General features: G+C 39.8%; 1 protein-coding gene and 1 long non-coding RNA gene across 7 annotated transcripts; one reads left to right on the forward strand and one right to left on the reverse strand.

Moving 5' to 3' along the window:
• Window positions 1–2,210: 2,210 nt before the first annotated feature.
• Window positions 2,211–10,131, reverse strand: LOC119043980 (uncharacterized). 3 transcript variants are annotated; one of them, XR_005081528.2, is made up of 4 exons: window positions 9,910–10,131; window positions 5,891–5,961; window positions 3,899–4,126; window positions 2,211–2,406 (listed from the first exon to the last, which is right to left on the reverse strand). It is a non-coding gene; the product is annotated as an uncharacterized LOC119043980 (long non-coding RNA). The 3 variants fall into 3 exon arrangements; XR_005081530.2 differs by lacking the exon at window positions 5,891–5,961 and having other exon boundaries at window positions 9,885–10,130; XR_005081529.2 differs by lacking the exon at window positions 5,891–5,961 and having other exon boundaries at window positions 9,910–10,128.
• Window positions 10,132–10,166: 35 nt separating this feature from the next.
• On the forward strand, window positions 10,167–23,304 carry ZNF655 (zinc finger protein 655). 4 transcript variants are annotated; one of them, XM_037138179.2, is made up of 5 exons: window positions 10,168–10,292; window positions 11,217–11,379; window positions 12,407–12,492; window positions 12,887–13,013; window positions 14,037–14,857. In XM_037138179.2, exons 2-5 carry the CDS (start codon window positions 11,244–11,246, stop codon window positions 14,231–14,233), a joined length of 546 nt encoding a protein of 181 aa, XP_036994074.1. In that variant the 5' UTR covers window positions 10,168–10,292; window positions 11,217–11,243; the 3' UTR covers window positions 14,234–14,857. The 4 variants fall into 4 exon arrangements, with proteins under 4 accessions (XP_036994072.1, XP_036994073.1, XP_036994075.1 ...); XM_037138177.2 differs by lacking the exons at window positions 12,407–12,492; window positions 12,887–13,013; window positions 14,037–14,857 and adding exons at window positions 19,047–19,151; window positions 19,658–23,304 and having other exon boundaries at window positions 10,167–10,292; XM_037138178.2 differs by lacking the exons at window positions 12,407–12,492; window positions 12,887–13,013; window positions 14,037–14,857 and adding an exon at window positions 19,658–23,304 and having other exon boundaries at window positions 10,167–10,292.
• The last annotated feature ends 1,525 nt before the right edge of the window (window positions 23,305–24,829 follow it).

A 24,829-nucleotide genomic window follows, 5' to 3' on the forward strand; every position in this document is an offset into this window, starting at 1 on the left:
TAAAGTTTTCATTTAGAATGGAAGGGCAGATAAAGTGCTTCTCAGATAAGGTCAAGTTAAAGGAGTTCATCATCACCAAGCCCTTATTATATGAAATGTTAAAGGGATTTATCTAAGAAAAAGAAGATAAAAATCATGTATAGTAGCCCTGGCTGGTATAGCTCAGTAGATTGAGTGTGGCCTGCAAACCAAGGAGTCACTGGTTCAATTCCCAGTCAGTGCACAGGGGCCACGTGGGAGGCAACCACACATTGATGTTTTTCTCTCTCTTTCTCCCTCACTTCTTTCTCTCTAAAAATAAATAAAATCTTTAAAAAACATGTATAGTAAAATGACAGTAAACTCACAATTATTAACACCCACACCTAAAACAAAAACAAACTAAGCAAACTAGAACAGGAACAGAACCACAGAAATGGAGATCACATGGAGGGTTAGCAACAGGGGAGTGGGAGGACGAGACAGGGGGAGAAGGTAGAGAATAAGTAGCATAGATGGTAGGTAGAAAATAGGGGGAGGGCAAGAATAGTATGGGAAATGTAGAAACTAAAGAACTTAAGACACATGGACATAAACTAAAGTGGGGGAATGTGGGTGGGAGAGGGTGTGCAGGGCGGCAGGGAATGAAGGGGGGAAATTGGGGCAACTGTAATAGCATAATCAATAAAATATATTAAAAAATAAAAATAAAATAAAAAAGGATAACCTGCTAACAAACTCAGGCCAGTTCACTTGGGAAGTGACAGGTTCACAACTGGACCTGGTCTCAACTCCTGGCTGTGGGACCTTCTGCCGTCCTTTACCTTCCATTTCTCATGTCAAAAATCCTCAGTTTCAGCATTTCTAGGCCAGGACCCATTTGTCTCACTGTCACTTTTGCATGAGCCCAGTGCTGCTGACTTAATGTTGGCCCAGATGGGGTGTAGACAAGACACCCCAAGCTTTGGCTGTACTGCAGGCTCCTTTTCTTCTGAAAGCCACTGGGCAGCACTCCCTGGCTCTTGGGCCCTGGGGGGCAAATGGAAGGGATGGGGCACATTGGATTCACTACCCCCATTTGCTTGGTTCAGACTTGTCTCAGAACTGAGGGGTCGTGACATAAAGTCTGTAGACTGCTCCAGTGAGGTCCCTGGCCCCCGGCTGGAGGGCCTGGCTGTCTTCTGGACTCTGCCTTGTCCTCAAGGGCACAAAATTAAGACTTGGTCTGTCTTGTCTCTGTCTTGTTCAATTTAGATTCTATTCCTCAGGGCCCAAACTGTTCCTAGACTTTACTACAAACCCCTAAAACTTCCCCTCCAGTGAAGTGTGCCAACTCATCTTAGTTTCAGTTGCTTTTTTCAGTATAGCTCACCCAAATTTTGCAAGAGTTCCTGTTGATTATTTTGCAGTTCTCACATCTTTCACATGCTTGTTGCTTCTCTGCTCCCTTTTACACAATGACCTGAGACTTACATTAGTTTTGTAACTGTAGGTGGCAAGTTGTCACCTGGTTTTGCTGTAGACACTGTCCACAGGTTTCAGTTTTGCTGTCCTAGCTGCTGTGTTTTTAAGAAGGGATCTGGGGAGGTTCATAACCTATGCCACAATAATCACTATCTTTTCTCTTATGTCTCTTTCTGAGAGCAAGGGAAACCTCAGAAATGGGCTGGTAGATGGCCCTGCACAACTCATTAGCTAGAATGACAACATGTGCCCCTGCTCACAGAAACCCAGTTACAAGGACGATGGTGTTAAACTGTAATTGACATCAAGATTCACTATCTGGAATTAGCACAAAAAGCAGAGAGCACGCAGGCACATGAGTGGTGAATAATGGAACCTGCATGGGGCTCTGACTCAAAGGGAGGACCAAGGCAGCGACAGTGGGCAGGCGAACCAGAGCTGAGTACAAAATTGTCAAGAGCACTAATTTTCAAAATGGACAATGTATATATACAGGGTTTGGCACAGATATTGCCCCTTTTAATTACAAAATTATAAGTGTGTAATTCTATAACATAACAATATCACACTCAAGCATACCATATGACATTTTAGGTGAAATGGTCAAATTAAAATTATAAATTATTACACCCCTATTATTACCCCACCAACCACACTCAAGCAGGCATTACTTCTGCCAGATCCTGTATTTTACAGTATTATCCTATATACTGATACAAGTTTCATGAAACAATACTTACTGTTACTATCCATGAAAAGAAGCCTAGTAAATTCCAAGTGTAACTTTTATTAATATTTAAATACAATATACAAAATGCCAAAAAATGTACAAAGCCAAAGTTTCACAAAGACTGTTTTCAACATGATGGGTGTGTTGCTTGTCCGTGAGTTCATCCCAGTCAGGGTCACAGGGGCTACATGTGTGTCGGGAGCACTGCTGAGCCCATTTCTTTGTTTTTCATCCTGTCAAGATTGAAGATTCTAGTTCACACAAATGGGTAGTTGTGAATGGCAATAATAGCAATATACCCTTTCTACTTAGCAATGGAAATTCACCTTTAAGCTTCATCCAAAATGCTGATAAACTTAATGTCTTATCATAATTCCTCAGTGTGAATGGTGAACTGAGCTGCAACAATTCATTCTCTTCTTCAGGCACCAAGTTTAACTCAACAATTGATTGATTGTGGGGCTTGAAAAGTAAATGAATCTTTCATCCAAATAGCTTCCTTTAACAATTTAAATTTATTTTCTGGAAAGTAGTAATTAAAGATTTGAGATAAAGAAATGAGGTGCAATAATATCTCCAATTTTGTTTCTTTGAAGCAGTCTTCACTAAGAATGTTCTTTTCAGGGTGTTGTAACAGTGTCGGGAAAAGGTAGAAGCTGGGGTGACTGCTTTTAAGTCTTGCTTGCCACAACAATAATGTCTTTTGGAATCATAGGATATGTTCAAGATATTGGAATATATCATTGTTTTTCCCCTGTAGTTTCAAATTTAATTCAGTAAGAATGCCAAAAATATCACTTAAATATGCCAATTTTGTTACCCAAATGTCATCTTCAAAAAGAGTTGCCAAATGAGATTGCTTTTCAATGAGGAAAAGTGTAAATCTCATTTCCAAGTTCACATACTTGGCTCAATACTTTTCTTCGAGACAACCAACAAATCTCTGTATGAAATAGTGAGTGGGTATGGTTAACTCCAGTCTCTGAACAAAATAGTTCAAGAAGTCAACTGTTCAATGAGCTTCCTTTAGTGAAATTAACAATTTTCACTACATTTCTCAATACATCCATTAGACTTGGTGGGATTTCTTTGGATACCAAAGCTTGTAGATGAATAAAACAGTGATTCCAAAGAGCATTGTTATGAGCTGCTTCTAATAATTTTTCAACAACTCCGCTTTGTTTCCCAGTCACACGTGCTGCTCCATCATTGGAAATTCCCTTACAATTTTTCCAGTTTAATTTGTACTAACGAACAATACACTTTTCTAATTCAATAAATAAATCTAACCCAGCCGGGTTTAGATTTAAATTTAAACAACACAACATATCCTCTATAAAATCATCTTGCCATACATATCGGACAGAAACCAAGAGTGTTTCTTGGACAACTTGCAGTATTAGTGCTTTCATCCAGTTGAATAGCAAAATCTGCCCCACACTGTAGCTGCGTAATAAGCATTGCTTCTCAATGTTTTTTTAATAGTACAGATTCAATGAGATATTGTATTATCACTAAGAGGAACAGTTCTTAATGTATGAGCTGATTTATCATTAAAAATTGTACATACTATGTACATACATGCCAGAAGAATAATTTTCTCAGCAGCTGTGTGAGCCATTTTCTTGTTTGCCACTCGATATGCAACAAAATATGATGATAATAAGGCTCTCTCATTCATAGTTGTGGAGTGACTAAGAGATTGTGGTGATAACTCTGTCTTACCTCATTCTTTTTGAAATGGTCTTCCCCATCCTTTTCATCTTCCTCCTCCACTTTCATGATGGCTGTGTTTTTATCTCCTGGGCAGCCTGGGGGGACAGATAGTCAGTACCCCTTCACTCAGCAGTTATTATTCAGGTTCAAGGAACTGGCTCACTTGATCCAAATAGGGTACATTTGCAGGACTGTCCTTTCTGTCCTAGATGTTTTATGAGATTGGTTTTTATAATCCTGCAAGGAAGAAAAATTTAATAAGTATTTAAAAGGTCACATTGGATTTCTGTCCTGCTAACAACTCATATAAGTCCTTGTGAAGATGATTTACTAAACCCAAAGGTGTGACATGGTAATGTTAGCTGTGTGCCAGGTGTATTTGGTGCCTTACACACTCAGCTCATTAATACCTGTGGAAACCTAATAAAGTACACATGATTATTCTTCTTTTTTTTTAACAATTTTCAAACAATTTTCAGGTTTTTATTTTATTTTATTTTTTAATATTTTATTATTTATTTATCTTTAGAGGGGAAGTGGGGGAAGGAGAGAGGGAGAGAAACATCAATGTATGGTTGCCTTTTGTGCGTCCCCTGCTGGGAAATGGCCTGCAGGGAACCGGCCTGCAACCCAGGCATGTGCCCTGACTGGGAATCAAACCGCGATCGTGTGGTTCGCAGGCCCGCGCTCAATCCACTGAGCTACACCAGCCAGGGCATGATTATTATTCTTGATTTACAGATGAAAAAGAGAAGATGAGAAAGACTAGATAACATATGGCTGGTGCAGGACTCACACCCAAGTCCGAAGTCCAAGGCCCCAACAACGCTGTCACACTGCCATCCAGTCACTCTAAAAGAAGTGGTCTGGTCACTCTAAGGTGATCAGCAAAGCAGGGTGTACGAGATGATCCACTGGGGCACAGGGCAAAAAATTAGAACTTGTATTTATATTTTAAAATAGAAATATAATATAAATTCAATATATTTATCTTGAAACTTTTTCTAAAAGTTAGGCCTTGATAAGCCCTAACTTTTTTGTACCCATCTTACAGCATTAACATACTCTGTCATCATTGGTTACCCATCTTATGTTCATCTGCCAACAATTGTATGTTCTGTGCTTATTTCCCTTCATTTTTAGCGATATATCTTCTGAAAATTCCATTTTGTCTTACGTATTTTAAGGAGATTGAGGAAAAGAAATCTTCGTGTTTGACACCTGGGTCTAAGTTTTAAAGGTGGGAAGGGGAGGAGGACACTTTCCCAGGGGCCTTCCCCTACAGTGCAGTATGAATCAAAACGAAAGGACTCCAAGGGCATGAAACTCAGAGACTCGGGGCTGAGGTCAGGAGCTGTCACTCTTCTCTGACCTGGAAAGGCCCTTCTAGATGTTTTCCTGCTCATATTCTGGTCAAGCACCAGTAGAAAGGCTGGGTTTTATTTTACATTTCTTGAGCCGTCCTAGCACCCTGTCATCTCTTGACCCTAGACTTACTCTCTCCATTACTAGTTTGGTATGTAACATTTTGAAGGTTTTACCCTGAAACTTAATTTTTAATGCTTTCATGCCTTATCTCATTTAGATTACTCCACATGAATCAAAACTATCTTTTGCTTTCATGGTTGCCCGTAAGTCACTTAAACATTGTTCCTTGCAACCCATAGACATTTTAAAACATTTGTTTGAATGAATATAATGCCAACATTTTCTGCCTATTTGTAGAAAGTTTAACAAATTCATTATAGGCCTGAAGGGCATGTCATTTATAAATTAACAGATTTTGCTATATTGCAACTACCTGGTTATTTATGAAACAGCTGAATAAGAATGGAAGAAATATTATAGTAGCAGGTTTAAGCTACATAAATGTCAATGGGTGAGTTACTTGTACATCTTCTATTTTACTGTGTAATCAACCTATTTCTCCAGCAAATAGTAAGGTTTCAATGATCTGCTTTCAGTGTATTCTCCACAATTCATTTACTGATTGCATATTACCTCTTTAGCACTGACTTGCACTGAAACGTTCTCTCTCTCTCTGAACAAAGAGTTTCTTTATCCTGGTGACACTGCAGGAAACAGAGATAGAGCCTTTAGGTTTGGCCTGGCTGGATTTTTCACAGTGAAATCACTCTCAATCAGTTTCTGAGTTGGAAAGTTCCTTTGAGATAATCCAGTTTCTTTTACTTAGTAGCAAATTGACACTTGCTGGTGTTTTGTCCAAGACCACCCCGTTAACCAGTGGCAGAGAGAGAGCCCAGGTAGCTTCCTAGCGGCCCAACACACTTCCTGCCAAACCGCCACCAACTCCCTTCACTACTCATCGCACCCAGTGAAGCTCAGCCACCACAACTGAAAACTCGAACTAATGTTTGAAATTATACACATAAAAAACATTCAGAAAGTCCTGAAACTTAAAGGGTGGAATGTATATAATTTTTCCCCACCGCATCCAGATCACGTTTTTCACTAGGCTTCGCTCTTTAATCATCATCATTAATGGTAATGAGTTTGGGGGTGAGCAAACACTAAAGAGGTTTAAGTTTGTCCGCTATTAAAAAAGTCAGTGGTGGAGCTTGGTAGCCTCAAGGGTCTTCCTCGTTTTATAACTTGGGGTCCCTAGAAACCTAGGGGTGGAGGCGGGGAAGCTCTCACCCGAAGGACAGCAGCATATGGAATGCTTCCGTGGGGATCACAAAAGTTAAACTAGAGCCATTTTTGTCTCCGACCCCTTGGGGGGAACACCCAGGACTAGGCTGCCTCTTCCCACACCGGGAACGAAAGCGTCGTCATTCCCTTTCCACTTGGATCCAGGGCTGTCCCTGCAGAGAGAAGGCGCTTCCCAAGGCCAAGGCGAGGGTGCAGGTTAGGGACGTGGAGCCGCCTCTGTCCCCGCCCCGCACCCCCCAGCCGCACCCACGTCTCACCACAAACCCCGGAGAAGTCTGGGGGCTGCTGGGATATAAACGGGAGGTGGCTCTGGGGAATCGAAGGCGACCTGCGGCCCCAACCCAGAGAGAATGTGTGTACGTGTCCGTCACTGGGTTTCGGCTTTGGGGTGGGAATCGCTTTTTTTGGCGCAGCTTTAACCCTCCGGAAAAACAGGGATTAAGTTTCCCGGTCCAGTATGTTTCCTCTATACTTTTCTTAGTGAGCCCTCAATACACTGTTTGGTAAACACGCTGACCAGTGCAGCCGCTTTGGATAACATTCTGGCATTTCCTCACCTTGTTCGAGTGAACCGGTGTTAACTGTAATAATTCCATTCTTAGATACATACCCAAGAGAAATGAAAAACTATATATGTTTATAGCTGTATGATTCATAATACTCAAAAAGTAGAAACAACTCAAATATCCATCAAGTGATAAATAGAGACACAAAATGCAGTGTTTTGGTAGGATGAAATACTACTGGGCCATGCAAAGGAATGAAGTACAGACCCATGTAGCACCATGAGTGAACCTTGAACATATGCTAGGTGAAAGAAACCAGTCACAACAGATCATGTACTGTGTGATCGCATTTATACAAAATGTCCAGAATAGGCAAATCCATAGATAAGTAGTAAATTAGTGGTTGCCAGGGCTGGGGGAGGAATAGGAAGAGACTGCTCTTAGGTGTGGCTATTTTTGAGGGTGATGAAAATGTTCTGCAACTGATTGTGAAGATGGTTGCACTGTTTGTAAGCATACTAAATATCACTGACTTGTACAGTTTGCATGAATGGTATGGTATTTGAATTATATCTCAAAAACATTTTAGATAAAAATAATCACTAGCCCCGGCTGGTGTGGCTCAGTGGATTGAGCACCCGCCTGCGAACCAAAGGGTCGCCAATTCGATTCCCTGTCAGGGCACATGCCTGGGTTGCAGGCCAGGTCCTCAGAGGCAGGTGCATGAGACGTAGCCACACATTGATGTTTCTCTCCCTCTCTTTCTCCTTCCTCTCCCTTCTCTCTAAAAATAAATCAATAAAACCTTTAAAAAATAATCACTGAAAATAAAAAGTAAAAAACAATGAGTAGTTTCACAAAACCAAAGTGGTTGCTGCTCTGGGGACCCTGGTTACTCATTGCTACTTGAATGGGCAGCATATTCAAAGACTTGCTCTACGGGCCACAGGCATTCTTTCCAATACTAGAAGTTATAAGGTTCTGAGCTTGTCCAAGGCTTCCAGGAAGTTTTCAGAATAACAATAATAGAATTACTAGAGTAAGTCAAATTTGAGACATTTGGCTATCAGAGTGTTATCACAATAATTATAACTTTTTACCACTACTGCATTAAGTAGATCAAGAAACTTCATCTTTAATAAACCTGGAACTGGGACCTCGAATGACTGTGACACCACTGTAAGTTCCAAGACAACTTGGAGCATGACAGTGGAGCCCCACAAAAGGAACAGCCATTTGCGACAGAGGCCGCCAGTGACTAAGCAATATTGTGAATAACCTTCCAAGCCCTGAAAAACGTTCCATTCCATATGAGGTTTGATCATGCTGTGGTTGCCACTGTTTTCTCTTTCTACTTCCCCATGACTCTTCAATAATCCGTTTGAGTATGTCTTTGGTCCTTAGCACTGGCTGGCTGGCTAACCTATGATCTTCCTTGAAGATATCATATTCCCAGAACTTTTTCCTCATATTTCCATCTAGTGTTCCAAGTCATCTCTAAGAGCCATTGCATTATTATGCATTGTGCTTTTCTTCTTTGTATAAACCTGCCCTCTTCCCTCTACCTTCACACCTATTTTTACATTAAAGTGGTTGAAGGTAGGTTATTGAATGCAACTGGCTGGGCATGTTTTTCCATTTATATAGTGTGTGTGGCAGGGACTGTGGGGGCATTTATAATAACTTTTTTGCCTACTTATCTACTGGCATGAGGGACCCAAAGTGGCTTGGTGCTATTCTCAGTTTCCAGTTAAGTAGAACACAAGGTATCTCCTAAACATTCATTAGAAAATCTGGACCATAACCCAGCAGACTCTAGGTCTGAAAGTAGAAAGCACAAATTCCGCAAATGGATTACTGGGTGACAGTAATAGGGGCCACCACTATTCTGATCCATTGGTTCCTATAGTCTTTATGTTGGAGATACAATACCATGTTTATATTATTGGTTCAGTGTGTATCAATGCATATACTGTATCCCCAGCCACTTAGCAATTTAGCCAAGTCTTCATACATGCCTTTCCATAGTTCTGCCAAGCTAGCTGCCTCTAAATGATGGGTAAGCATCACGAATTCTGTGTTTACAAGCTCATTTTCACACCTACTTGACTACAAAATGGGTTGCTTAGTTTAAGGTATGTCCAATGGATGAGGCATCCTGTAAATTCTCAGATGATGGTGCTAGTGGAGGCAAAGCAGTTGGGAAGGCAAACCCATATTTAGAGCATCAATTCTGGTGTGAACGTTTTAATTTTTTTGTATTTATCCATGCCTAGTGCAGTGGTGGGCATAAGGGAAAAATTAATGAAGTGCTCAGTTGCTCATATATTTTCTTTAAAGCTCTATAGTTTAAAAATCACAAATAGCATTAAAGGATAACATTTGATTTGTGGGCTTAAACAAATAAGTAATACCTAAATCCCTTTCAAATCACTATTTTTATTCCTTAAGAGACTTGCTAGTCCCTAGCAGATCTCCTTGCACAAGACCACATTCTTTAAAGATTCATGACATCATAATGCTCTAGGGGGTTCTGTTCCGGCACTCTGGCCTGACTATCCAAGTTCTCCGTGCTTTATCTATCCAGGTTTCTGCATAGTCCAGTCTGTCCAGGAACGCAGCTCTCTTCTAGTCTCAGTTTCTCTCTTCCACTGCAATTTGCCCAGTGCCCCTGCCTTGCCCCAAGAACGTTATTAGATTCCCATCCCCGACTTCCTGTGTACCTTCTATAACCGAAGAGCCTTCAATCCTCTGTTTAATCAGTATATTCTGTACCCTTGTGCTAGCTTCCGAACGGCTGACTCAGGAAATCTGACCTTTAGGTCTGCCATTCTTTCTCACCTCCCGATATTCATGTGTGCTGCCCACTTTCCCGCAGGGAGTCTCGAAGACTGGCTGAAGCAAGGAAGGGCCAGCGGGGCAGCCTTCCCAAGGCCGGGGCTGTCAGTCATTACAGGTATTCTGGTCACAAAGGTGGCCGAGCAGGGTTGGCAGGGTAGGAGGAAAAAAGCCCTGCGAGCTAACCTAGCTGGTTCCCACACCTCATCCGGGGCCTTCATCCAGGGCCCGCATCCGGGGGCCTGCCCTCTGGACTCCGCCTCCGGAAGTGCCGCTGAGAAGCACCGCCTTCCCAGTGGTGAAGAGCGACCCTCGAAAGGCCGGGGTGGCTCCGCGAGCGAGGGTGTCTGCGACGGTACGGCAGCCTGGGCCGCCGCTCCGCTCGGGTGAGTCTTTGGAAGCCGTTCTGGGGTCGCAGTAGGGACAGCCCCTTGTTTTGGTTCTGGGGGAGGGAGAGGAGGCGGAGGCGCCATGTCCCGCCTACGGCGGTTTCCGTAACCTGGAGCGCGCCGGGCCGGTAGAGCGAGGGCCTGTTTTTCCTTGGTCGGGATTTGCTTCACGGACTGAGGATACCGCTGTCAGGATCAAGGGACAGTGTCTTGGTGTGAGTATACCCTTGCTGGGTATCTGTGGCCTGCCTCGCCCTTTTGGGACCTTGTTTTCACCTAAGGAAAGTGGGGGGAGGGCAGCCCTGGCAGAGGCCTTCGGAGAACCCGGCGCGTGGGTCCTTTTTGAGGGTTGGGGAAGGGGGACAGACCCTGTCGCGTAAGAGGGTTGCGGAAGGGGGACAAAACCCTGTCGCGTCCTTGGGTTTGAAGGACACCAGTCAAACCTGTTTGAATAACAGCTCTTCTCTGGGTTACTGTCAGGACTGTGGTAAACGGCCTACTTACCTCGCCTAAATTGGTGAAGGGTCTCATCTCCAAAGTGGATTTTTGTTCTTAGTCAAAACCATTTAGTAATTGAAAGTGGGCTGACAGAGTGTCACCAGGTAATTTCCTAAGAAGTATGGGCTTAAAAAGAACGAGTGATCATAACTAGCATATTTCTCTGCATACGAACTTGAGCCCTGATAGATGTTTGTAAATGTTAAATATTTTAAACTTTCCACAGAAATCTTTACTATATTAAATTGTACTTTATTGATTTTTAAAAAAGTTCCACCAAATCCGTTTAATTTAGTTGGGTAATCATTATTAACTTTTTATTTAGTGTTTACAGTGTCTAAGATACTTTGCTAAGTCCTGAGGATATGAAATTCTGGGTCATTTTAACTTATTACAATGATTTTTCCTAATCTCACCCCACAGTGATGGTCATTGGCCTCCAAAACAGGGATGGAGGAAATATCGGTCCAGGAAGCGGCAGGATCACCAAGGGTCCAATTCCAGTCTCTGGAGACCCAGTCTGAGGGTCTGTCCCCAGAGCCTCAGTTCGTGCAGGACACCGACATGGAACAGGGATTCACTGGGGGTAAGGCAGGGAGAGCACTTACATCCAGGAGAATGGGAGTGGAGAGGGGCTTCTGGGCCTGGTATGAGAGAGGCCAGGAACTTCAATAAGAAGGTGACTCCTAGAGGGAGGTCTGGAAGGGAGGGACAGATGTGACTCAGTTCAGTCCTGATCACTCACTCTGTTGTGCCTTTATACAACTTTAGCTTCATCCTAGTTACCACATCCACAATAATTTCTAAAATATGCTGTTTTTGCTGCATCTCACAATCCTTGCCTGGCTTCCATTTCTTCTTAGGTTTAGAGTCTGTCCCTTCCCTTCACTTAGTGTATTCCCTCCTTGATGACCTTTTGTGCTCTGCCACCTGCCATTCTGTTGCAGCTGCAATATTTGTGACTAATTTAATTTTGGTTAAGAAAGTCCCCATTTAATTGCTTGGTTGGGTGCAAATGCCTGTATGAATGTATACATGTCACATATTGTCTACATAATAACATTTTTATTGTATCGTACTTCCTTTGTTTTATAAGAATCTAATCTTAGAATACTCATGGCCAACTGCTATGAAATAACTTGTGTGTCAGCAACACTGGGTGCCACAGTACACGGAGTGCTGTGGGGCATTGTGGGAGTGCGGAAAAGACTGTGAGGAAAGAGATGGCCATTCCTTATTCTTAGGGGCCTTACACACTGGTTGCAGAGACAGCGCTCATTCAAAAGAGAAAGGCTTAGTGAACAGTGTCTAGGAAACGGTCAGAAATCTACTAAATAACCATGGCCCTGGACAAGTCACTACAAATCCTTATGCTTTGCTCTGCCCATCTGCAAAACAGGTACAGTGCTTAAAGTCCTGAATCATGGGTCTAAACACGTGTAAGTAGGGCAGGCAAGTGCTGAGGAGGAGCACAGTAGACACACTCAGTACCTGATAAGCATTCATTGGTTTTACTAGAATGTTGATGTGAAGAAGGGTCCTACTGACTCTTATCAGTAAGGGAGCCCTGGGGAAGGGCTACTCTCACTCTTGGCTCCTTTCTCCTCCCTTAGCTCCACCTGTTCCCCAGGTGCCTGCTCTTCCCCACGAGGGAAGCCCAGGAGACCAGGCAGCTGCACTTCTGACAGCCAGGTACCAGGTGAGCTGAGGAACCATCTCTTCCTCAGGGACTGTTGCTGCTGATTGAGTGTGGCCCTTCCTTCACCCCATCTGTAAACCTTGCCTGGATTTTTTTTTTCAGTAGCAGACCCCAGTTTCGGAACTGATCTCTTCAGAGACCTGAACTTTACACAAACCACCTTTCCATCTTTCCAATCACCACTGGCAAACACTGTTTATTCTTTAGCCCTAGTGTTTTGATGGGTGCTTATTAGCCGTTAAAGGGTAATGGACCTTATTCCCTAGATTCTAATCTGTTCTCACTCCTCCCTGACATAAACACACACTGGAGACTCTGTATCATCTCTATCATTCTCTGGCCATGATGCTGTAGTGGCCTCATTCCCAAGAGCAGCCAGGCTGTGTTATTTCAGGAGTTTGTGACATTCGAGGATGTGGCTGTGCACCTTACTCGAGAGGAATGGGGATGCCTGGACCCTGTTCAGAGGGATCTCTACAGAGAAGTGATGTTAGAGAATTATGGGAACGTGGTCTCACTGGGTAAGGACTGTCTTTTTATTCAGTTGATCTATTGGGATTCCTTTACTGAGTAGGTGTGAGGTCTCTGAGAAAGTAGAGTTTGGCTCAGATTCCAGGTCTTAGAACCTCTGAATCCTCTATCTTTAAGGTCATCTCCTCTGGGAGTGGTTTTCCTCTGGGGGGTTTCAAGACCAGACATTCTACTCCTTATCCTGAGTTAATGGTTCCTGCTTTTGTTGGGTATCTCTTCCCTTTTAGAAAAGGGAGAGTTGCTTGTGCTTTGCCTAAGTTTTCACCTTTCCTATCTCCCCCCGCGCCCCCCCCCCCCCCCCCCGCCTTTTTTTTTCTTCTTCTTTTTTTAATGAGAGACTCTAGGGCCTCCCAACCCACAACCAGATACTTTCCTTGCTGGTACTTCAGTGCCCCTGTATCTGACTTTCCCATTTTCTTTGGAAGAAGAAATGCCTTTTAAAAAGATAGGGTTAAATGTTTCTTGTTGAGTAATCCCTTACCTTTTAAGATTCCTAAATTCATCTCCAAACTGGAAAAATTTGAGGACTTCATTTAAAGGCATGAGTCACTGTGAGTACATTTCAATGAATCACCCAGATGATAATCCTAAATAACCTCATTCCAAGCAGAAGTCTCAGACTCAAACCAAGTCTCTCCTCTGTCATTTGGATGCTACCGTAGGAGGTCGAGATTAGGCAACCTGTGGTGCTGTGGAGAAGCATCAGTGGGCTTTGTTGGTAGCTCCCTTGATGTGAGCATTGCTCCTTTTCCTCTCTTTTTTTGTTTGCCTGTCTCTGCTTTTGTTCTTTTTATTTATGTATATATTTAATCACAGTTTTCCTTTTCTTTCTGTTGCTCTTTTTCTATTTTATTTTATTTTTTGCTTTGCCTATGCTAGTGGCATCTAGGGTGTTGCTTTGTCTTCCTTGATTACACTCAGGATTAAAAAGGTCTTCTTGTCTGTGGGGAGGCAGCCTGCCCACCGGGGAGGTTTTAGCCTGTTTTCCATTCCTGGCTCTTTGATCTTTGTAGGCATACTTCTCCGTCTTCCCACCACCCGGATTCATAGTGTGAATTCCTGCCCGGCCCTGAGTCATACCCAGGCAAGTGCTTTCTCTGGAGAAACACTTGCAGTCCTTTCAGCAGGAATCTCCAAGAGATGGCCCAAGTATCGGCTTCCCATCGATATTGCTCGTCCCCGCTCGGAAACTCCTTTTCCACGATTATAATATATTACACTTGATTGATGGAATAGATGCTCCCAGGATGCCACTACTATGTAAAATTGCAGCTCCTCAAATGACCTTTGTTAAATTTGTAAAGGGCCAAGGAAGTCCTTCATTGCAACCAGATGCGTTTGTATCCTGAATTTTGAGTTCATTCAGAAGCCACGGTTGGTGGTCATCTACTTGTGTTCTGAGGAACCACAGAGTTCAACTCCAGCTCTTCAGTTATGATCTTTTCATGTTATTTTAGAATGTGGAACATACTTTGTACTCCCCTCCTTCTGTAGTGAACAGGACCTGTCCCTTCTGATGCCTAACTGTCCTGTGACCCCCTAGGCTTTTCTCATATTTAACATTCTAGTCTTCTTCCTTTAAGTCCTTGTGGTCACCTCCAAGGTCCTGCCTTTGTCCCCTTTCTGCATTAACCTGTTCTGCATTTATATGACCTTTCCTGATCAAGTGTTCGTGACCTCTGTCCTTGATGGAGGGGAAATGGGAGGGCAAAAGAATCTATTTTCTTTATTTCAGGGTATCAAATTGAATGTATATTTAACAAGCTTGTATACTGTAAAGTGTTATGTAATTGTAAGATACTGTAAATTTTATCTAATTATATAATTTCCAACATTTAACCTGTCTACTTTTTGGAGTAAAGACACTTCTTAGCTTAATCAACCTAATAGCATAGTAATCTATTAAACTGAATTTCATCCCATTTCCTCTCATCTCTTCACACACAGAGGACACGCATGCACATTTACTGGATACAAATACATACAAGAAATTCTCTTACTCAGTTTGCTTTTGGGACCAAGTCAGCAGCATCTTCTTAGTAATTATTTTTTGTAGTCGTTGGGAAGACCTTTCATATTTGTGGGTTCAGCAAACTCCATGTGAAATGTAAAGTTCTACACGTAATTAACTTAGCTTAATGTTGGTGTTATAAAATAAAGGTTTACATAATTTAGTCCCTGACTTAGCCCTACCTTCCAGTTCACATCTTTTTCCCATTCAGTAGCTTTGAGTTAAATTTGTCACAGACATCAGAACTCTGGTCCTTTGGTTAAGTGCTTTGCATATACTGTAGTAAATATACAGAATATGAACAGCTGAATAAAAGAGTGAAAAAGCAGGTAGAAAGTCAAAATTTTCATCACCAAATCTAAAAAGAAGTATATTCTGTTAATAGTGTATGTATTACTGGCTTGAGGATCATCCCCAAAAGGAAGTTATCTGTGACTTAGTGCTTAAAATTAAGAATAAGCACTGGAGATTAAGAATGGGAAAGAGGCCTAGATTGCATTTTACATGGGGCAGTATGGCAGGTGTCTAATTAGATGACAGCATTAGAAATATGTTTCATAGTTCTATTTGATAATAAGTGAGTTGATAAGTCAGGAATGTTAGGCACCTACCCCCTAACTTTTTGAAGCTGATATCCTGTGGACAAAAATGGTTATGTAGAATGTCTTTTACTGCCACAGCTATTTATTATTTCTTTAGTAACCAGTATGTTACTAGGTACTATATATATATATATATATATATATATATATATATATATATATATATATATCGTTTAATCCTTACTGTAGCCTGAGCAGGTATTCTATTTTATACCTGAGGAAACTGGGGCTCAGAGAAAGTTAAGTGATTCATGCAGGGTCAGAGGTAGGCTTGGGACTCAAATCTGACTCTAAAACCAATGCTCTTTTCACTACTTTGTGCCCTAGAACAATTAGTCAAACCACATGTGGTGACTTTATATTTTCATGGCTCTGTACTTTGGTGACAATTAGAAATGACCATGATAAATTGAACAGAAAGGCGTAAGGTTGTACAGTTTGGGAGCAGAAAGGACATACATTCAAGAAGAAGTAAAATTGTCTAGGGATCTATTTCTTTTTTTTTTTAGGGATCTATTTCATTAGGATAAGTATGTACTCAAGAACAATATTGCTAAGGAAAGATTTTATTTTTGTATTTCTTAAGGACCAGGAAGAAAGGCATGACTCTTAACACAGCTCTAGGACAGGCAGCAAACCAAATGAAGTATATTTTAAATGTTATTTTTAAAGACCAGATTAAATAAAAATAAATTTAATTAGAAAATGGTCAAGGTTTAAATTTAAAAATTAAAAGGTTTTAATAAAAAGTTAAGTAATTTTAGATGAGAGGCTTGAATGAGGAAAAACTTTAAAGCACATGCTTATTTTGAAAGTACAGAGTTTTGACTTAAATTTAGTAAAAGACATTTACACTAATGGCAGAAAAATCTGTCTTGATGCTTTTGTGACCCTTAGTGTGGTAGATTAGAAAGAATACAAACTGGGATTAAATTGAGTTCCAGTTACCAGCTGTGATATATTGAGCAAATATTTAAACTGACACTCATTTTCTTCACTAATAAAATATGAAACATAATGTCTGCCTTTCTGTGCCAAGTAAATTAGGTTATATTTGTAAGTATTTGGCTGATAGTAGTTATTGAAACATTTGTTTGGAAAAGGACGACAGCAAGTGACAGGAGCTACAGACCAAATTTTTTTAATACAAACACAAATTTTAGAAGAGTGTTCAAATTATTTCTTTATAGTGGAATCTCCTCAAATAGAATATTGCTCTGACTATACCTAGGAGTTTGGATTTTTGTTATAAAGAGATCTTAATTTCTTCAATACCAATGATCTCTTAGATCCCTTTTCATTAAAACATCTATGACTTCAAATCTGTTGGATACTGGCTCTTCAGTCACGATTTTTTCATTCTTTTTATTATGTTTACCTTTTATTCCATTATCAATAAATTGGTGTTCTGTTTTTCTACACATATTTTGGAAGAAAGGATGGATTTCACTCACAATCATTTTTTTTACCTGTAGATTATTTAAAAGTAAGGTTCTAAAATGAGACTGTCTGGGTTTGTGCCCTAGTTTGACCACTTATGATCTTGGGGAAGTTAATTACAGGTAACCCTTTGACTCTTAGTTTTCCTATTTGTAAAAGGGTGCAGTGTAGTAACTACCTCATCAAGGTATGGTGAGTACTAAGTGAGTAAAAACTTGTGCAGCTCTTGGCATGGTACTTTGTACCTACCAACTGCTTAGTAAACCAAAGCTTAATATTTTGACGATATAGGTGGCTTTAAGTCTATATCTCAGACTCTACTGTCTTCTGAACTGCAGTCTTGTATTTCTGTCTGCTAAGCATTTTCTCTTATACCTTTCTACATTATCTTAAACACTGAAATCAGACCCTTCATTCCACATCAAGATGATCTTTCCTATTGTACATATGTGACTCAAGTGTCAATATAGAGTAAATAAACTTTGTTTTAGTTATGAAATACTTAGAAACACCTTAATAAATATCTCAAAATTAAAAGTTGCAAAAAAATAAAAATAAAAGTTGCAAATCATGATCCTGCTTCAAGCCACACTTTTTTTTAAAACTTGCAAAACTACTTTATTTAATATGGAGGACCTTAACTAAATAGAGTCCAAAAGGATTCTATTAATGCCCAGCAGGAATTCAGAAACATAGTAAATAAATGTCTTCCTTACATCTGTTCTGATCTCTCTGCTCATAGGCCCTCACATGGAATCCCAAGAGGGCAGCTGTTGGTTTGTCATATTTTCCAGCCCCATTACCCTTTTAAAAACATTAGTTATTTGTTGTATATTGACACTTGGGCACAAAATTGGCCCTCAATGAGTAGCTCTTAAGTAAATAAATTAAAAGAAGTGCAAGATACAAGATATATAGTCCCTGCCATCCAAGAGTTTATAAATCAGGTAGAGATGATATCTGAAACCAATTTAAAAAATCTATAAATTCCATTATATAGTGACATGTCAGAATAAGAGAAACAAGTAATAATTTTTGGAGACATTCAGTAAGTGAAGAGAAAGGCTTTTGGAGATGAGAGGCTTGAGCTAGACCTTGTATGGGTGCTACTAGAAGGTTTCAGGGCTGAACATGTGTAAGAAAATGCCCTTTTCAATACTATAGTTCTGCCCTTCAGAAGCAGACTGCCTCTTTCACTTTAGAAGAGATTAGATCTTTGCAGTCCATTATACAAGCCAGAAAGAGACCATTTTATGTGAAGATGCACTTTTATTGCACTTTCCTCACTATCATGTTATAGTTAGTTTATATCTGTTTCTGCAGTTAAGAGTGTGTAAGGTCCTTGAGGGAATTGACCTTGCCTGCTTGGGCCCTTTATCGCCATACATACTTTGCATACTCCATAAATGTGTTGAATAAACAAAGAGTGTAAGCTCCTAATGGATGAGATGGGTCATATTCTTTGTTTAGTCATGCAAATTGAATTGAATTGTTTTCTGAGATTAATCCTAGGACTATTTATTGTCTTCACCAATTCTTTTGCTACTGTTCATCTCACCATACAACAGGTACTTGAATATTCACCTTTCTCAAGGCCAGCGAAATTATATTTTGATGACCTCAATTTTGTAGTTGTAGGCTAGGTCTAATACAAGATTGATATATAGACAACAGGTGAAGAATCATAATGATAAGTTTTGTGAAATTATCCCATGCACAAATTCCTTGCCTGAATAATATTTAAATGAATGTGCTCCCAAAAGTCATAAACTTGCCCCTAAACACATCTCATTATAGAGCACAAATAGGAGCTCCTTGTAGAGCATATTTGCCACTCTCACTCTTCAGACCTTCCTAATGTCTTCTAAGAATTTACTTTCTCTCTCCATTAACCATTAGTTAAGAGAAAAAGTGGCTGGTATGGTATCTGGGGATAAATTGCCACATCCCATTTCCTTCTCTATGAGCAGGATTTCCAATTTCCAAGCCTGATGGGATCTCTCAACTGGAACAAGATCTACAGGTCTTTGATCTGGAAACAAAGAATAGAGAAGTCCTAAGGGATGACTGCTCAGGTGAGTAAGGCAGAATCAATCAGATGGAATTAGTCCAGTTGTTGAGCCAAGCTGTAGCTCTTTTGGAAATCAGAATGAAGAGCTCTAGCTGTGTCCCAAAATGGAGAACTCTTTCTTTTTGCCTTCAGTTTTGATGAACTCTTTGCATTTATTTTATCCCTTATCATCCACAGGTTGAACTAGGTCCCTGTTCAAGTTGCTTATTTATAATTCTTTTGAACTATTTTTCTATTTTCTCCTTTGAAACACCTTAATTGGTTATCTTCTTATTCTGCTGAAAGTACCTTCTGTTTCTACCACACCCTGAACCATTTGGAGCCTACCTCACTGTTTCTATTAATGCTCTTATATCTGCTGATGAGGTTTTGTGCCTGTGTTTTAGAGCAAATAAACTTCTCTTATCCTGATAGTAACTAGATTATTTAGTTTTGTTCCTCTCTGAGTTTTCTTTTTCTAAGCACAGTATACAGATTACATTTGCATTTTCTATTTATATATTGAATCAGATGCAGAAACCAGAGAAGAGAACAAGCTGTTGATTCCTAAGCAGAAAATTGCAGAAGTACATTCATGCAAAGCAAGAGTAGGAAGACTCAAAAAGGATATCACCCAAGTTCCTGAGACTAGAGAAGTATATAAATCTGAGGACAGATTAGAAAGGCTTCAGGAAATCCTAAGGAAATTTTTATTCCTGGAGAGAGAGTTTAGGCAAATAACAATCAGCAAGAAAACTTTCACGAGTGAGAACAATGAATGCAAGGAACCTGAAAAAAGCTTCAGTCTGGAATCTACCCTTAATACAGACCAGAGAGATCTTAGAATACAGAACATTGATGACATTGATAAGTATGACATGAGCCTCAGCCAGAATTCAGCTGCTGAGAAGCACAAACAAATAAATCTAACACAGGATTTTCAGAGTAGTGAATATAAGGAAAGCTTAATGGAGCTCTCCCACCTTACTAAATGTGAGAGTATGCCCACCACTGAGAAATCCTATAAATGTGATGCATGTGAGAAAATCTTCCATCAGAGTTCAGCCCTTTCTAGACATCAGAGAATTCATACTAGAGAGAAACCCTACAAATGTAAAGAATGTGAGAAATCCTTCAGTCAGAGCTCAAGTCTTAGTCGACATAAAAGAATACATACTAGAGAAAAACCCTATAAATATGAAGCATCTGATAAGTCCTGTGAATCATCTGATAAATCTTCTAGTCAGAGCTCAGGCATAACTCAGCATAAGAGGATTCATGCTAGAGCAAAATCTTATAAATGTGGCAGTTGTGAAAGAGTCTTCAGTCGTAGTGTTCACCTTATTCAACATCAGAGAATTCACAGAGAGATGCCCTGTAAGTGTACTGTCTGCGGCAGTGATTTCTACCATACCTCATACCTAATTGAACATCAGAAGCTTCACTGTGAAGAGAAAGCCTTTGAATACAATGAATGTGGGATGACCTTTATTAAACCCGAAGGAATTCATCTCAGAGAAAAGCCCTATACGTGTAATGAATGTGGAAAAGACTTCAGATTGAATTCCCATCTTATTCAGCATCAAAGAATTCACACAAGAGATAAAACACATGAATGTAATGAATGTGGAAAAGCTTTCAGCCAGCCCTTATGCCTTATTCAGCATCACAAAATTCACAGGAAAGAAAAATCGTCTGAGTGTAATGATTATGAGGAGAGTTTTAATCATAGCTCAGATCTTGTCCTGCAACAAGAAGTTCTTACCAGAGAAAAAGCCTTTGATTGTGATGCATGGGAAAAGAACCTCAGTCAGAGAGCACAACTTGTTCAACATCAAAGAATTAATACCAAAGAGAAACCTTATGAATGTATTGAACATGGGGAGACATTTAGTCAACTGCAGGCCTCATTCAACATCTGAGAGTTCACACCAGAGAGAAATCGTGTGTGCTGAATGTGGTAATACCTTCAGTCAGAGCTCAGCCTTTATTCAGCATCAGAGAATGCACACCAGAGAGAAACCTTCTGAATGTGATGAATGTAGGAGAGCTGTTAGTGTTAAACTCTGCAAACCCATACCAATGAAAAAACCTATGAATATATTGAAGGTAAATGCTTCATGCTATGTGTATACCTTAGTTATCATTGGAGGATTCATACAGGAATAAAATTCCATCACTGTAATGAATGTGAAAAAGCCTTCAGTCACATAAACTACCTTGTTCAGCATCAGTTTCATTCCATGCAGAAAGCCTATGAATGTAATAAATGTGTGTGTGAAGATCAGTCACATTTCAATCTGCATTCAACATCAAAGAATCCATACCCAAGAGAAGCCATTGAGTATAGGAGTTCCAAGTCTTTTTCATCATCAGAATATCTATAACAGACCAGAATCTGATATAATTCAAATGGAAAAATTTACTGCCATATTTCTGGCTTTATTCAACATCAAAATACTGGAGAGAAAATTGTTGATGATTTGTATATGAAATCGTTAATATATAGTCCCAATCTTTCATTGCAGAAGAATCTAGTCTAAGGAGTGACATGGTGAATGCAGTGCTGTTTTCTCATGGCATTCTTTAATATAATAAGTGTTGTAAGTAACTATGTATACTTTATTTATGAAATTCACTTAAGCTATTTTTATTTTAATATGGCCTATAAACATTTTTATTTTTTCTGAAATTGGTATGTATTGTTCACAGCTTCCCTAAGATACTGTATTACACCAGTGTAAAACATGTCAGTGTCTGGAAAGTAGCTCATTTAGCTTTTTTTTGCTGTTCTCAGCCCAAGTTCTCTCCAAAACAGACTGTCAGGCCTACTCTTTTCTGGGGACCATACATCCTATTTGTTTCCAGCCACAACACTTGGATTTGTTGATTTCTCCATTTTCTTAAGCACCTTCAAATGACAGTTTACTGGTTTTAAGCTTTTCACCAGCAAGTATGCCACCCCTTCTTGATGCTGCTGTTCTGGTATCTTTCCCAAAGTAAAGCATCTTCTTTTAAAAGAATTGGATTTCCACATCCTGTCACTTATGTATGAAGGATTCTGGTTCCCCTGAGTTTATGGCAGGCAGCTAAACATTTTCAGGTGATACTCAAGTTCTTAGCTGACCTGTCTGCATCTACAGCCCACTAAAAGAGGATGCAGACATCAGGGAGCCAATGAGACTCCTGGTGGTATAGCTACATTCATTCATTCAGCATCCACTCTGCATGTCTGAGTTTAAAATTACTTTATATACTTCCACTGAAGGCCAGCAAAAATGCTTGGGTCTGCTTTTGATATGGCAAAACATAAAGAACATATACTAAAAGGTCAGAGAGCTTCATAAAGCAGAGAGCTCAGCCTTCCAACAAAGATACTGCTGTTTTTTATATATCTTGCTGTTTTCAAGACAGTGGCAGTTATATTCCTGGTATTATAAAATTTTAACTGTTAAGATTGCTTCTTTGTCTATTTGGCTTTTCATGCCCAATCAACCCTCATCAATCCAGGATAGTATTTGAAGTGTGGGGGCTTTGTGTATAATTACTTATTATCACTTTTTTTTGTATTTTTACTAAAGTCTACAGGCCATATAAAAGAACATGATTTTCTTTATCGATAAAAGTGGTCACAAATGTTGGCTTCAGATTTCAAGATCACCATTATAACACCTAGCAATGTTCATAATTCTTAGATGATGTCAAAGCATCTTATTATATTTTTCCATCTTCTTAATATTTTGTGAATAAGTGTTATTTAAAATTCTAGTTGTCATCCCAGCAATTGAGGCCTTCATAGTTCAGGTCTTGTAATATTCTGAGGGATTCTTAACAAATATATACAGATTTATTGCTTGCTTTGTAAGCATTTTATGGCTAAACTCTAGGATAGTTCTACCACTATATTTTACCTCTTAGCCATCAGCAAGCATAGGATCTAATCAGGGCAAGGTAGAGATTTAAATCAATTGATCTAAATGTAAAAGCAAATGAAAATGCATGGTTTTTTTCCTGTCAATGACTGTATAATCTTATGTTTAGAGAATAATAGTCAACTCCAATGATTATGAGACAGAACTAAGTAATCTCTAAATGGCAGAATATATAAAAATCACATGTATGCATTTGGTTTAGCAATGTGCTTTTGTACCTCCACTTGAATAAAGGTGTGTTTAATACTCTGAGAATCTGTTTCAAATAAAACCTGAAGGCCTTAGCCAAAGCATTTGGAAATCTTGGAATCACCGTCCTGGCTGCGACTCAGTTCCTTCCAGAAACCTGCTTCACAAAGAGAGTAGATCACTCTCCTGTGTACTGATACTTGCTCTTCCACAGAACTCTTGAGGAATAAAGTCTGAATGTTTAGGATTTAAAGCGTTATTCAATTGGATGCTGTTAGTACATAAAGTAAAAGTAAATAATTTGAGATTTCAGTAAAACTAGGCAGAGTGTGTTTTATAAAAAATGAACACATTTTTAAAAATCAGAAACCAAATATCCTCAAGGCTACTTTAAACTTGATGATAATTATTGTTACAGCATGATATGAGTTTGTGTTCTTAGTCATTTTAGTCTTGATGTTGGAGAGGGAAGAAAAGAAATTTAATAGTTGAGAAACACCTAATTTCATCTACTATCTGTCCATCCACCTAAATGTACATGTATGTATGTACACATTCAGACTTAATCCTCCCAACAGCTCTGCAAGGGAACTAGTTTCATTTCACAGAGGAACTGAGGTATAGAAAGATTAAAGAACTTGTTAAGGTCACATAGCAAGTTCAAAGTCAGGTCTGTTTGGCTCCAAAACTTTCCATCATTTTGAAGTTGGACACCAACCAGAGAAGTTTTCTTTGATGGCTCTTCATTTTGTTACACCCTAATGGTTCACCATTAGGTAATAACCAGTCTGCAACTGATCCTAAAAGCTCTCCGAGCTCTCTGGGGTACCAGGAGAAAATATTCCAGTATCTTTTGGGAGCTAGTCAGAGACCTCCCCTTCTTGAAACTGGCTTAGACAATTTTGACAATGTCAGGCCACAGATCAAAGGCCCCAAATTCCTATCTCTTGCCAAGCCACCCCACTCCCATAACTAGATTTATATATCCACTTTTCAGTATCCAAATGTGCTCTTAATTTTTGATGCTAACTGGAACTTGCTGATGGACATGTATTTTTACCAAGATTTAAAACCACTGTCACCTGTGGTTATAGCAGTGGAGCAAAGCAGGTATTGGGGAAATCAAGTTCGATTCCTAGGTTCTGGCTTAAGCAAGAGTATCTAGAGACAAAAGAGATGGGGTGTGTTAGGAGAGGAGCAAGGAGAGTATTTCAGGGGAGAGCATGTCAGGGCCTACAGATTAAAAAGTATGGCATTTTCAGGGTAATAAATGAGCCCTCTGGAGAAATACCTCACCCTAGGAATAGTATGGGGGAAATTGATGAAGTTTAAGAGCAGAGTTCAAAAGACTCATGGAGTGTCATCTCGGTAGAGTGTGATGGGATTCTCACATTTAGAAATGTAACCTTATCCATCCCTTCATTCATTCAGTAATACAATTGCTAGGCTCTATGATATTCAGTGTTAGCTAAAGGGTACAGTTAACCTAATCCAATGAATGAAGCCATCCACTGAGTAAGACTAACATTAGTTGTCAAAGCAATAGCTTTGGAATTAGACATATTTATGTTTGAACTTGGCT

This window comes from Artibeus jamaicensis, unplaced genomic scaffold (assembly GCF_021234435.1).
Source record: "Artibeus jamaicensis isolate MK-2021 breed Jamaican fruit bat unplaced genomic scaffold, CSHL_Jam_final contig_402, whole genome shotgun sequence".
In the NCBI taxonomy this organism is placed as follows: Eukaryota; Metazoa; Chordata; class Mammalia; order Chiroptera; family Phyllostomidae; genus Artibeus; species Artibeus jamaicensis.